The sequence below is a fragment of the Pleurodeles waltl genome, chromosome 12, assembly GCF_031143425.1.
Source record: "Pleurodeles waltl isolate 20211129_DDA chromosome 12, aPleWal1.hap1.20221129, whole genome shotgun sequence".
NCBI classification, from domain to species: Eukaryota; Metazoa; Chordata; class Amphibia; order Caudata; family Salamandridae; genus Pleurodeles; species Pleurodeles waltl.
Window position 1 is genome coordinate 512,159,461 of NC_090451.1, and position 15,422 is coordinate 512,174,882.

The following is a 15,422-nucleotide window of genomic DNA, read 5'->3' on the forward strand; positions in this document are numbered from 1 at the left end:
TTGAGTCTGGACAGTATCCCCCAGCAAGGGGTGTAATAGAAGTGATGCAGAAGTAGAGGATTGGTGACCGGAATGGGGATCGTTGATAGGAGCTCCGAGATCTGAAAACAAAAAAAATTGCTGCCATTCACAAAGGGGAAGGGGCCCCATGGGGACCCCTTCCCGTTTGCGAATGGGTTAGCACCAGTTTGAAACTGGTGCTAACTGCGATTGTTTTGCGACCGCATTCGCGGTCACAAAACAATCATACATGGGACTGCGACTCGCAATTAGGAAGGGTACACCCCTTTCGAATTGCGACTCGCAAAAACCCTTTTTGTGATTCAGTAAATAGATTACTGAATCGCAAAAATGGTTCTCTACATCCCAAAATGCATTTTGCATGTCGCAAGTGGCACGATTCGCCATTTGCGTTGTGCAAAATGCTTCATACATGTGGCCCTAAATCGCTATCTGGTAGCAAAACCCCTGGACTGGATGGACTCATTGCTGAGTTATTTAAACAATACTCCGGGATAACTGCCACAAAACTGTGGGCGGAATAAATGGATGCCTGTGCTTGGGGTACTCTGTCACCACTACATCTGAAGAAGTAATTTCAGTTGTATTGAAATTGGACAAGCCCCCTGAGGATTGCTCCTCACAATGACCTTTCTCACTACTTACCTATAATATGCGCCAAGATAATCGCTAATATAGTGCATCCTCTCATGAGTGGTATGGTGTCGCTGAAGCAATCCGGTTTTATACCCAGCAGATCGACTTCCAACAATCTTGAAACACTCTTTGCAGTAGTGCAACAGACTGATCCAATATCTCAGTTACTTGGAGTACTTTCATGGTCCTACATGCTTGAAATACTCTCTACATGGGACGGGGGTGACTGACAGGGTGGACATGCTTGGTACATGTCCACCCCACTGCTAAGCCACGTATTAAAGGCGCACTTTCTTACTCTATCCCGATTGCGTGGGTAATCCGCCAAGGATGTCCTTTATCCCTGCTCTTGTGGGTGGTGGCGACTGAAACCTTAACCAGTATCCCAAGGAGCGACCTGGTCACTGCGGTCCATGCACTGCTGGTAAATATTACCTTGTTTCCCTCTACACACTCAACATTGTTTTATATGTCAACATCCAGAAATAAACGTCAGTGCACTCATAAAATATGTAACCAAATTTGGTGGCTACTCTTGCATTGAAAATTTGGGGCAAGTCGCAAATAATACCTGTTACTGCAGCAACACTCTAGTCCAACATAGATTTTCCATTATGCTGGTGTGACATGCCAAGGCGATGCTGGCAATTATGGTTGATTACGACCCACCTGTGTTACTATTGTCAAACTATGATCCTGTCCTTCCAAGACTCAGGCACCATGGGCTGCGCTCCCTTTATACCCTAGTTAGTCACCTAGCGATGCTCAAAATGGTGTTGCTGCCCCGTCTACTTCACCTCTCAGCTATATTCTGCTACTTAGCCTTTTTTAACTCTGTTGTATCGAACTTCATTGCATTCATCTGGGCTGGACGACAAATCCTAGAGTTAGCTGGAGACATTGACACTACCATACAATAAAGGAGGCTTTGCCAGTGTTAAAGTAGAATGGTATTACCTGGTGACACAAGCTAAATATCTACATTATTGGCCGCACTGTGATTACAACCTGCCGGCATATGCGATTGAACGTCACATGGCAGATAGGACCTCACTCAGCTCCATTATTATTCAGAAGCTACTGCACCCCTATCCACGCTTGGACAGAGTCACATACACGCTTTTTCATCAAGAGCCTTGTAGACTTGAAAATGGCTTCAACGGATCGACTTTCTCTGTATTTTTACAGTTTTACTGTCATGTAACCACTTACCAGTAAATGTGACGTGAAGGTGTTATTACTTTTCTTTGTATGATCATGATGGCAATTGTTTATATATTTTTGTATGATTCTAAAATGTAAACAAACCGTTAAAAAAAAGATTTCTCCCAGGGGGCTCTCTAAGCAAGCCTAGATCAGGATAAAGAACTTATCTTTGATTATTTTGGGTTTTGTACAAGGAAAAGCGATTTAAAAATAATGAGATCTTCCCCTGGAAGCCATTAAGGTGAGGCCATAGTTGGAGGAAGATGTCTACGTCTCCTTAAACTAAAAACGAATGTGTTTTTACTAAATGTAGCTTTTGCACAGCGCATGGTGGTACAGCTAAGTATATAGCACATTGTAATAGTCACTCGGGCAGACACAGATCTAGAGTTTGTGCGGAAATGAAAAAAGATGAAGGATGCGTTTCAAAATTCGTAGCAGAAAAATACAGGAGCCGACTGACCACTGAATTAATTTGGTTAGTCAGACTGAGTTGTGAGTCAAACCTAACACCAAAAGTAATGTATACAGTGAACAGGTATGTGTTTGCCATCTGCGGACTGAGGCCACGGTGGTAAATCCCTAAAACTGGAAGATCTTAATTTATAAAGTGTCTGGGACCAAGACATTCCAATGCCGGCGCCACCCACAGATCCTGCCAGCGCTGCCAAATAGAAGTGCCATCATTACCTAATAACCATCTCACAAGACCATTTCAGGTCATCACAATCTGTAAATGGCTTAAGTGTAAGGTGTACATATTTTTAATTGCTAAATTATTGTGCTGTGCTAAACAAAATGGGCTGTGAGTGCTACCATGTGGTGGACGCCCATAAAACAGTGTTTAAATATAATTGTAGGTGTTGAGCACCTGCAAACAATAGCACAATATTTTTTTTAATTAAATGACTTAAAGCACTAAGAATGAACTTGAAAAATGTAGCAACTTTATTTATCAGTTTCAAACAAAATTAATTACAACAATAAAACAGCAGCTGCAGCTCCAGGTAGAATATAACCGATGGCAAGGAACCATCCGGTTGTCAAATACATTCATAGTGAAATGGTTGGGACATATGGAATAGGGCCTATTTACCTACTTCGTTGCTTTATTGTCATTAGAGCTGTTGTCCTTGTCTTTGGTGCTTGTCTGGCTGTATTACCTGTTGTACCTTGTTATCATCGCCAATCTATCAATTCTCTGTGACCGTTGATGAGTGTGTTTTAGCATCTCAAAACTCAATACAAATTGTTTATAAAAAGAAAATGCATTCATAGTACAATTAGACTGCGGCCATACATGGCCTACATATTAAAATCAGTATACAGGAAGAAGATACAGTAGTGCAACCCCGGAGAGAATTCAGAAGAACAATACCATAATCAAGATACAGGTACAAGAAGTGAAATGGAGACAGTAAGGGAGAAATGGGCATAATTACAAGACCCTTGCCCTGCCTTAGCGTCATTTTATTCAGCTAAGGTGGTGCTAACGAGGCCTTTTCCCCGCGCCATATTTACAAAGTGGCCCAATGCATGCATTGCGCCACTTTGTAACCCCTTACGCCACGTTGTGCCTGCTCCAGGCATAATGTTTGCAAGGTGGGGGGGGGGGGGGGGGGCGTTGCCCCATTAGGAGGGCCGAAAAATGGCACAGTAAAATTTACAAGATTTAACTGCCCCATTTTTTCCATCATTTTTAACGCCTGCTCAGGGCAGGTGTTAAAATGACACACCCATTGAAATCAATGGGCCTCCTTGTGCTTTGTTGCATTATCCTTAACATTTTTTGATGCTAGTGCTGAAAAGCGCCACAATAACGTCAAACATTTTGAGGCTATTGGCCTAACAACCACCGAGGTGCACTGCATTGTAAATACGGTGCAACCATTGTTGTTGTGAGGTGGCGGTACGGGCACGCAAGAAAAGTGGTGCATCAGGACCGATGTGCCACTTTCTTGTAAATATCTCCCGAAGTGTCATATGGTCGTCTGAGAGTGGAGAGCCCCAGGAACAGAGTAAAGGGATCAGCGCATTCATGAAGTTAAGTGGGATCTAGGGATTAAAAAGTAGGTTTGAACGAAGCACCAAATATTGTTGGACCTACTAGAAGGGGACAGCAGGGAATAGTATACATCCAGTTGCTCTCGACAAAGGGCCAAATCTACCAACCAGTCTCGATCAGAAGATACCCGCCCACACCCCCAGACGAAGGCCACTCGGCGTTTAGTAAGAGCAGCACTAAAGCAATAAGCTTTTTGTTAATATTAGGCAATTTCATCGAACACCAGCACAAATTAAGCTCTGATTTGGTGGGGGATCAACTTTGCTGACAAGGGGAGCAGGTCACTGTCTTAGGCACAAAAACAGAAGGAACCTCAACAGCATAAAGTCTTCTCTCAAATCACACAGTCTCTCTCAGTCTGGCTAGTTGGCAGCCCAAACAGGACTTGACCACCACAAATGCAGCAGATCCAAATTAACAATAAAAACAGCGCAAGGGAGAGTACTTGCCAGACAGGTCCTTGCTCCAGTCTCAACTGAGAGTGAGAGATGGCAGCACGGCAAAACGCCTCTGGACTCATTGGCCTAGTTGCAGGCTTCCATGGATGCAAGGCAGTCGCAGGGCAGGCTTCAGCAGGCGCCTTCAAGCTTATTCCTAGTCATGTTCTGGAAGGTTTAAAACAATTAAAGATGATTTGTGGAATACTTGTATAAGTCTCAGAAAATGACTATTCCCCATTCTGCATTCCATTCCATCATTTAGTTGCCTACTGCACTACTCCAGATAGAGGCCAAACATATGCAGTAGGAAAAGTCAACCTGAGCTACAAGGCCACTTCCCCTCTGGACAGGAGGAAAAGCAATTTCAGTTTGGTTTCAGCTTTTTGGGGCTAGCCTTCGGCCTCATTCCTCTAGATGCTTACAAAACACCTCTGTGACTTGTGATATCCCTTTAATGTCTATCAGGGTATATCTTATGCCATATATATTACAGTAGACAATGTCTTTTTGTACTTTGTGGCATACTCCTGCTTACTTTACTTACTGTGGCTTAACAGTATTTGACTTCACGTCCTACAATAAGAGATCTGCATCTGGCGAGGTGCTCCATGCTGTGTTGCAACCCCTGACCCTGGATTCTACCATGTCTCTGGGTGACAGAATAGAACAGCACTGGTTCTTGGCTGGTGAAGTGATAAGATCCAGGTTTGGTAACCACCTGGATTTTAGGGCTTATGCTCTCAACCTACAGTCATAGACATCATTGCAGGGGGTGGTTGACAAGCACAGCCTGAGTTTGCTAGTGGAAAAAAGCCCCCAAGGGAATGGTTAGAAAAGATATGCTGTAGTGCACTTTGAGCAAGCGGACCACCGTGGTCAGCCTTCAAAACCCCATCTCTCTAAGACCTCCTTGACATACGCATCTCCCTCAAAGCCACTTCATGTGAAGATAATGTCTGCTGGGACGGAAAAATCCTCTTCATGGTTAAAGACGTATATCCCTGCCATGAGTGCCCAACTATACTGTTAACTGCATCCCTCATGCTGATTCTTTGTCACAGGTGAACACAGATCATGCATGTGTGCAATGACATACTCCTGTCTCATTGATTGGGGTCTTGTTGGACCAGGTGGGGCTCCAAAAGCGTTATCCTCATAGTGGTGGAAGGCTACTGGCTTCACCAGGAGTTAAACAACAGGAGCGCAGTGGTAGCAGCATATCGTGTAGAGATCAGTAGTAGCGAACACTAACTTTTTACCCTTTGTCAATGGAATTTTCCACTGCTGTGTGCTTAACTCACATGTGGCTTACATCAGGTAGATCTGGAGTGCTGCGTACTACAGGAGTAGTGACTCTGCACTGGTTGAATGTGTCCCTGGGAAGGCTACAGTACAGGGATAGAGCAGTACTGTGCATTGCATGTGTGGATAGTACATGTACTGGGTGTATGTATGCCTGGGAGGAATACATCATATAAAAGATGTACTGCTGTGCAGTGCATACACAATTAAAGCATGTGCTGAGTGTATGTGCAGTGTATGTGTGGATAGTGCATGTACTGGGGGTATGTATACCTGAGAGGATTACATCATATGAGAGATGTAATGCTCTGAAGTGCATATACAAGTAAAGCATGTGCTGAGTCTATATGTGCTTATGTGAAGTACAGTACATGAAAGATGCCATGTTGTGGAGCACGCCCTCGGTGAGTGTGTGTGCTGGCAGTGTGGCAGTGTGCGTGTTTGTAAATAGTTGCACAGACTGAGTGTGTGCGCTGAATGCATATATACATGTAAGGGTACAATGTATGGAGAGTGCTGGACAGTAAGTGTGCTGTGAATATAAACTGAGTAAGTGTGCGCACAGTAGCACCTGTCATGAAGGACCATAGGTTCCATTTTTGGAAGCCCACACCTGCCTGGTGAAGACATGAGGAATTCCCCCAGACAGATTTGTGTATTGCTGCATTCCTATGAGCGAGGTGGGACAAACGCTTGAGGGGAAAAAGGAAGAGACTCCCTTTGCACTTCAGAAAAGTGCTCTTTGATTCAGAGATTCCCCACAAGGAAGTGGCCTGGACACACCTCAGTAAGGGAGATGGGGCTGATAATGGAATCATAAAGAGTAGGGCTGGGGGTCTGGGATTAACCGTTTGATGCACATATCACTGTGGCTGACATCCAGGTGTGAACTCTGGTCACTCCTATGAATTGTGTTGTGGGAACATCAGCTTTGGAGTCTTGCCTGCTGTGACAGACAGACTTGCATGAGGAAAGAATAAAAGGAGAAGTGTCCACTTCAAAAGAAGCAGCACCAAATTTAAAGCTTCAAAGACTCAGACTTTAAATTACATTTTGGTTTTCAGGTAGTGGACTAATAGATTGGTGGGGTTGAGACCCCGAATTTTGTCATCTACCAGGCAGCCAGACGGGCTGTGTCAGGAGGGGAAGCTCTGCAAGACTTCTTCCTGTTGTCTGGACTGGGCACCTGTTTTGCTTTCCTTTATCTTATGACTGAGCTGACAAAACTTCTCTGGAATGCACTTCTTAGATTAAAGAAGACATTTATTATTACTTCACCACGAGGCTCCTGAGAGACGAGATTAGTAGGTTGGAAGCACAAGTTTAAAAGTAGTCACAGCAATGAAAGCAAAATATATCAAAGTACTTCTCAATTGCAATGTACACAGCAAATACATGTGATTATATTATAGCATAACTTCAAAGCAAAGAATAAAAGTCAAAATTCATCACCGTAGGGCCTATCACTGATCGTCATCTTTCTCATGCCTGCAAGTTGATGACTCCTGTTCAACTGCGAGACAGAGATTTTCCACCCAAACGGGAGGTCAGGCAGCTGATGTCCGCTCCTGACTGAAGCCTTGGAAAATTCCCCCTTGCTGCTGCCCAGGGACACCGTCTTATAATGCAAAACATGCAGAGTTGGGAATTAAACAAGCCATTGGAGATTGGCCAGATCTCCTAAACCTCGCTTCTTCCCAAGGCTGAGTAGAGAAGGAAACACAAAATATACGCTCTCTTATCACGCTAGGTTTCGGTGTGAATTCAATTACGAAAAACACAGCTTGGTCTACCATGTGGAAAAACACAGCTCATCTGCAATGTCTCAACTGCAATGTAATAACTCCACAATAAAGCCAATAGGCAGCTAACCTAAATACAAAATGTAATGTCTAATGCCATGTTAAAGCCAATATGCAGCTAAACTGAATACAGAATGTAATGTCTAATGCTACATTAAAGCCAATAGGCAGCTAAACTGAATACAACATGTAATGTGCTACTGATGAACATTGAACAACTAATATGCGCAGTGGTGAAACACAAAGTCATTGGTCAAACACAATTAATGGCATAACAGCGCCATGGCCTACTGGTCTCCCTGGTGGGTGAGGGCACATCACCCAGGGAAACCAATATCACCTGTCCTGGAGTACCATCACCTGCTTGCCTGCCTAGACCAGTGTGCCCTGTGAAAAACAGGAAAGCGTTATAGGGAGTGAGGTCCAGTAGGAAGCCCACCTAGAGGATTCCCTAAGCAAGGTGTGAGGAGAGCAGCTGCACACCGATTGGGTCATTGCCCACGTGCAGTCTGGAGACCCCATATGCCACAAGAGGGCCGCTGTGATTTCAGCCATGTGAAGTGCACCATGTGGTAAACTTCAGGCCCTCACTGCCATGCCGCGGTGACCCCATATGCCAGAAGTGGCCACCAGTGAAATTATGTGGGCCAGGATTGTGAGACCTGTGTCCGGGAGCTGGAGAACTCTGCCCTCCCTTGTGAAAGAGTGACTTACCATAAGTTGGCCGAGCTGGAGCAGCTCTGATTTCAGAACGATCTGGCAGCACTGCTCCGCGGAGAGACCTGCGCCTGCCAGGTGCCGCCATGTGAACTGCATGTGGCCTTTCTTCACCTAGCAGGATCTGAACTCAGGGGCGCCCACCAAGATGGCACTCACTGCACCACTACACACTTCCACACCACCAGAGCGGGTAAGATCTGTGCGGCGCTGATGGACTCGCTGCTACCAGTGCTGTGGTACCATAGACACTTTTGACTAAATCCTAAAGAGTCAAATGGGAACTCTTGAGTAGGGCCTAAAAGTGAGCATTCACTGGATGCAGCAACCAGTGGATGGGAAATAACCCCGCACACATTACATGAAGAAGGGTGGGACAGGATTTGCCTGACAACTACTAGAGCTTTGACCTCAAGGGAATTGTGTTATTGAATGTTGTGTTCCTTTGCAGGTATTAAGTTAGAAATTAAATACTTCCTTTTCATAGAAAAGCAAATATTTGGCTAGATATTGATTTATTGTTCGTGACCTGTGTTTACATTCTAAACCCCACTAAGGGAGCCTTGGCTGCTCGACTAGATCTACCACTGGGAGTCAAGTGCAGAAGGGGTACTTAGCCCAGTTAAAGAGGATCCATAGTAGACTGTACCCTGGGATATCAGGAGGAAAAGGCCACAATCACCACGGTTGGGCCCAGTAGCCCATGTAGGCCTCATGGGTCTATGAGAGGGATTCTGACAATATCTTACTATTGTCCTTCATTGACGCTTTCTCTGGAGATGCTCTTATACCTCTGCTTACCATTGTCAATGCTTCCAGAAGCTCTCAAAACAAGCTAGCCACTCCATTCTACGACAATCCACGCCACTTTACTCCACTCTAAGCTACACCACTCCAATCTACAGCACTCTACTCTACTCTATGCCACTCCACACATTTTACTGCACTCTACACTATGTCACTCTACACCCCTCTACGTACACCACTCCAATCTGACTCTCTACTCCACTCTACGACACTCTATGCCATTTCACTCTAGGCCACTCTACTCCACTCCTCGTCACTCCACTCTACTCTACGCCACTCCACTTTGACACTCTGCAACACTCCACTCTACACCATTTCATTCTACTCTACAACACTTTACTCCACTCTATGACACTCCCCTCTACTCTACGCCACTCTACTCAATGTCACACAACTCCAGTTTAGGTCACTCTATGACACTCCACTCTACTACACTCTACTTTATGACACCCTACTCTACGACACCCCACTTTACTGTACGATATTATATGACAAGCTACTCTATGACACTCTATGCCGCTCCTCTCTACTCCACTCTACGCCACTCTAAGCCACTCCATTCTACTCCACTGTAAGCCACTCCTCAGCACTGTATGCCACTTTGACACGCTACTCCACTTTACAACACTTCACTCTACAACACTCCACTCCATGCCACTCCAATCTGTGCCACTGTACTCCACTCTATGCCACTCTGTGAGACTCTACTCACTTCCCTCTACACCACTTCATGCTACTTTACTCCTCTCTGTGCCAGTCCACTGTACGGCACTCCACTCTACAGCACTCTATGCCACTCCATTCTGCAACACTCTATGCCACTCCACTCTACTACACTCTGTTCCACTCTACATCTCTCTACTTTATGACACACAACTCTATGCCACTCCACTCTTCAATACTCCTCACCACTCTATGACACATCACTCTACACCACTCCACTGTACGCCACTTTATGGCAATCCACTATGCGCCCCTCCACTCTACCACGCTTTACTCCACGCTACATCACTCCATGCCACTCCACTCTATGCCACGTCACTCTACGCCATTCCACTCTATGACTCTTTACTCCACACTACGCTACTCCACTCTAATACCCTCCCCTCTACACCACTCTGCTCTACGACATTCCACACCACTCTACTTCACTCTGTCCCACTCCACTCTACGAAACTCTGCTTTACTCTACACCACTCCACTGCACGTCACTCTATGCCACTCCACTCTATGACACTCTATGCCACTCCACTCTACACCCCTCCACTCTATTCCCCTCCACTCTATGACACTTTACTCCACTCCATGTCACTCCACTCTGCGGCACTCTACTCCACTCTATGGCACTCCACTCTGCAACACTTTGCTCCACTCTCCACAGCTCCAGTCCACTCTACAGCACCACTCTATGCCACACCACTCTACACCACTCCACTTTACAAAACTCTACTGCACTCTACACAACTCACTCTACACCACTTCACTCCACTCTACACCACTCCACTCTTATTACCTCTACTCTATTCTATGACACACTACTCCATTCTACTCCACTCTACACCATTCCACTTTATGGCACTCTATGCCACTCCACACCACTCCATTCTATGACACTCTATGCCATTCCACTGTATGCTATTCTACCGCAGTTTATTCTACTCCACTCTATGTCCCTCCACTCTCAGCCACTCCACTCCACTCTACAACACTGTACTCCACTACACTCCACTCCATGACACTCTACTCCACTTTTCGCCACTCCATTCTATGACAGTCCACACCACTCTCCTCTATTGCTCATTTAGCTATGTTGAACAGCAGCCACACATGTGTACAACATGGATAAAACACATTGGCAAAGTGAATAGCTCTTGAATAGGCAAAACCTATTTGCTTTGGCAAAGCTTGTACACTCTATGATGGATGACGTAACTTCCAGTCCTGCCTTTTCTAATTGGTTACCTCACGTAGGATCTCATGGATGAAACTGTTCTTTTGTGATGGTGCTCAACAAATATGGAAAGTGCATACTTGCCATTGGAGGAACACTGAGTAACATAACTAGCCCATGTTTCAGCAGGTCTCCATTATCCTGTGTTTGTACATTCGCTGCTTCTTTCTCCAGTCTCTCACAGGTAATGACATGACTTTCCATCTGACTTATTTAGATTTTGAATTAACTTAAGCCAGCAAACACTTCTGTGAAAACAGGTGGCTCTAGCAGGATCCCTTTAAGTGTTCCCAACCGCCTGTTCAATGGCCATTTGTGCTTATGTAGGCTCCTGAGGGTAAGAAGTCATGTGCTGTGTTTAAGTAAATCCTGTGTTGAAGTCAGATAAGCAGGCCCTGTGTAGTTGTAAATGCAAGTGTAGGGGTGCTGGGTCCTGTTACTAATCTGGTCACGTGTGTAATTATGCATGCTTTTGTGGGTGCTGGAGCATTGTAATGAATAATTTTGATGTTTCTTTGATAGGCAGGTTACAAGATGTACGTATGCCAATTATACTGAATCATAAAGTCCTGATGAAGGTGTATTTATATTTTTCTTCACTCACCGAAACGCGCGTCGGCTTGTAAATTGGCATGTCTTGAACATTGGCATGAAGTGTTTGAAATTGGCAAATTTGAAGCCCTGACCAGGATTGGCTACCATCAGGCCTGTAACACGAGAATTTGAATCAGGAAATTATAACCTAGAATTGGCTGTTATGTTGAATTTTATACAATCCAAACTACAACGCATAATTGTAGCATCAAAGCAGTAACTTTATTGCGCTGTTTAAATATCCTCTCATGTATGAGGCGGTTGTAATTTTGTATGTATACTATTTTGTGATTTTGTTGGTTCTGTGTTATTTGTTTATTTTTGCGTATTTACTGTTATGTTATTTATGTTTTCATATATGTATGTTTCATTTAGGGTAGGGGGTTGTATTATATATTTTTTTGGTTGATTCTATGTTGATTATATTATGTGCGAACTGAATGTTTAATTAGCTATAATAAATATCTAAATTGAAATATATTGTATGTTGTATATTTGAATTTAAGATTTCCATTCCTATGTTTGCTATGTTAATGGAGAGTAAACTACGTTATACTCATAGTATTGCTTCCATGTGTGTTACTCTCTGTATCTAGCTCAGGGACCCTGTTTAGATACGAGGGGGTGCTGGAGCATGTGCCAGGAGGCGCTGCCCCATAACAGGTGCTGGTGGGTAGAAGTGCACATGGTAAACAGGCAGGCGATCCCTCAGTGTCAGTATGCCTCTGGCCTCTAAAGGTTTGTAAGGCCAAGCTGATGAAGGTCCATTTTGTCCCCAGATAGAAACTGCAATGAGCAGATTAAAATAATTTGAACTCTTTCTGAGCTGGTGCTGAAAGAGTTAATTATTTATTTATTAGTTTTACATAGCTCTCCCTCAAATTGAAGCTTTGAGGAACTTTACAGAGAACAGGAACTTACAACGTAGAAACTAAAACAAAAGTGAATAAAATTGTGTTACATTTTTAAACTTGTAGACGCTTCTGGCATAACTACATGTTGGAAATTAAACATTTAGAATGGAGAACAGATCTGCAAGTATTCAGATGGAGACAAAACATATGTGTTTTAGACATTTCCGGAAAGTCAAACGTTTGGGAGCTCATATAAATATAGTTGGGAGACAATTCTATGACGATAAGGCTGCTCCAGGAAGATTTGGCTTAAGGCTTGCAATGTTTTGAGCCCTGTAATTTCCAGGTCTAGATTGCTCTTGCTTCTTAGACTGGTTCACCAACCCAGTGGTGATGGATGGTCGACTTGGCTCACTATGCATTCTATTTAATCTTAATCCTAGCTTCTGTTCAAAACCAGTGTAGTTGTTAAAATAATGGTGTTATGTGGTTGAATTGTCTAGTGTTGGAAAGAAGACGTGCCTTAGAGTGAAGGATGGCTTCTAGTACGTCATTTTCTTCAGTTTAGAAGTGATAGGGTCAGTGAATGTGCCACTGTTCATGAATGAATCAATTAAACGTTATGAATGAATGAAATGCTCAAGTGAAGAATTCTATTTCCCCATCTGAAAAGTGGTGCTCTCTGATATCTAAAAATAAAATGACAGTAAAACGTGCTCTCTTTTGTCTCTAATTCTCCTTTTTATTTGTTACAGACAAAAGATGGACTTGCATTATTTTCTAGGAACGGCCCCTATTCCAGATCAGGTGTTCTGTGTGAACAGGCCGCACGTTCAAGTGATTGTATTTAAAATATATCCGAACAACTTCACAGGGCTGAACATCACAAGTGATTCCACTGAATGGGTAGGAGAATCGACGCTCTTGCATGCAACACCTGCTGGCACCTCAGTCACTTGTTCCTAAATCTTGACAATTATACAAACTAGCAGTGCTGCCTGTGCACCCACGGTTACCTTGTTTTTGCTTTGATTACCTTTCTTGAATTTGTGAAAAGATATGCTCTTTTGAATGCTTTCTGTAATAGAACAGCAACATGTATTTCATGTTCCAGTCCAGAGATTGGTTGTCTATTGCATTATGCTAAGTGTATGCACTTGTGTGTATTATCTGAAAAAGATACCTTAATCAAACTCAGCTGTGCTGGATTAGGAGCGATCGCAACGGTTTTGGGATCCCAAGGTGCAGAAGTAGTTTAGGTCCCACTTCTAGAAGACTTAGACAGAATTAGTGTTGGAACTAACATATCTCTATTACCATCTCCATGACCTCAGGGTCATCCATACATCATCTTGGCCATGTCTTCTCTAGTAATCCACAGTCATTCATTTTATTAAATTTCTCACTGGCCACGTCTGCAGCCCAGGCGACCAACGTTCACCCAATCTGAACATGTGATCCCACCTGATCTGCACATCTAATCCTCCTCAGCACCTAACCTGTTTTTTGATCCAACAGATTATTTCTCTTGGATTTCAAACTGCCTTGTAACTTCTCAGCAAGGCTACGAAAGAAGGACTATTCCGTCTTCTAAACACCATGAGCATCCTATAATGAACTGACCCAACCAGGAGCAAAGTCACGTTTCTCAATCTGGTCTTCACACTGTGCAGTTTTCCAAATGACAATGGACTGGTCAGACTGTCACCATCACGATTGCATTCCCCAACACCATCCACCTGCCACTGTCAATTAAAACCCAGCAAACAACAGTGCTCATTCATGCATTAGTACTTATTACTGAAGCAAGAACCCATCACTTTGACAATCACAACTAGCTCCAAGACAATATCAACTCATTGCTCTTCTTAGACAACCTCATTCCAAACGCCAATGTCAACACTCATAATCCATTGAGCGTTTGTGCTATAAAACCAATGCTTTCCACCTCCTGGTGCACGTAAGGACTCACTAACCACAAATAACCTATTAACAAGTTAGAAAAGAAGCCCCACAAAACCTGAGTATGAGGGTAAACTCTATACTTCTCACAAAGAGATCTCATCTCTACAACCAAAGTAACCGTAAGCAAGTCAACCTTTAAGCAGAATCTTCAAAGGCATCAGGTCCATCATCAAAGCCAGGAAGCTTTCTTTCAGTTTGTTCCTAGACCCCCATAGTACTGCACTCAGCTGCCCACTGCTGGGTCATCATCAATTATTTCACCAGCATAAGACTATATCTAGCACTACCTAAACAACACAAAGCCAGCAATTGTTATCTCTTCCCTGTGTCTTCCTTAATATTGCCTTCTTATACACACCTAGCTAATACCTTTACCATCTTGAGGTTCACAACATGTGTGGATGACATTTTCCCATCCACCATTATTAAACCCCTCTCCAGAGAAGCACTTGCATCCTCAACATAGTCAATGTACATATTGCATAAGGCAACTTTCCTGATTTAATCTAAACTAGAAAGATCCCCGCTACTCAAGAATGCAAGCTTCAACCTCATGACCCTGCTAGCTACTAACCCATCACAATCTTAAAATCCCTCAATAATATTAAGCCCAATCTAACAGCAATACCATCCTTCAAGACTACAATTCTGTTTTCATACTACACTGCAAGACAGACAAAACAAGCATCCATCCTGTTCATGTACGCCATTCTTTTCAACTGACAGTAGGACAATGCCTATGTGCCCTGGTATTGCTTATTCTCTCAGCACCTTAGATACCAATGACCATCATTCCCAGATCAATATCTTCTCATGGCAAATGGAAACGAATGACATGCACATGCCACTATATTGGTACTCTGTCTAGTTCTATAACAATTTCAGCTCACCCCTGTAGGTAACGCCAGATCACTTAAGCTATTTGTAACTAGAAGCGAATCCAAAGAAGTGCTTCAGTGCTGACTTCTATCACACACACAACAGGCAAAGCAAAAGCAGCTGCAGTGCAGTCTTCCGTCAAATACCCAAAACAGACAAAGCACAGGTGAAAGACCATTATGA

At 43.7% G+C, this 15,422-nt stretch overlaps 1 protein-coding gene across 2 annotated transcripts in view; it reads left to right on the forward strand.

Annotated features, from left to right (window-relative positions):
- ADGRG5 (adhesion G protein-coupled receptor G5) overlaps positions 1-15,422 on the forward strand; it is a 542,058-nt gene that overhangs the window by 352,841 nt on the left and 173,795 nt on the right. For both annotated transcript variants that reach the window (XM_069217338.1, XM_069217337.1), the window contains exon 4: positions 13,151-13,301. In XM_069217338.1, coding sequence (XP_069073439.1) covers positions 13,151-13,301 — 151 coding nt within the window. The remainder of the gene's footprint in view (positions 1-13,150; positions 13,302-15,422) is intronic.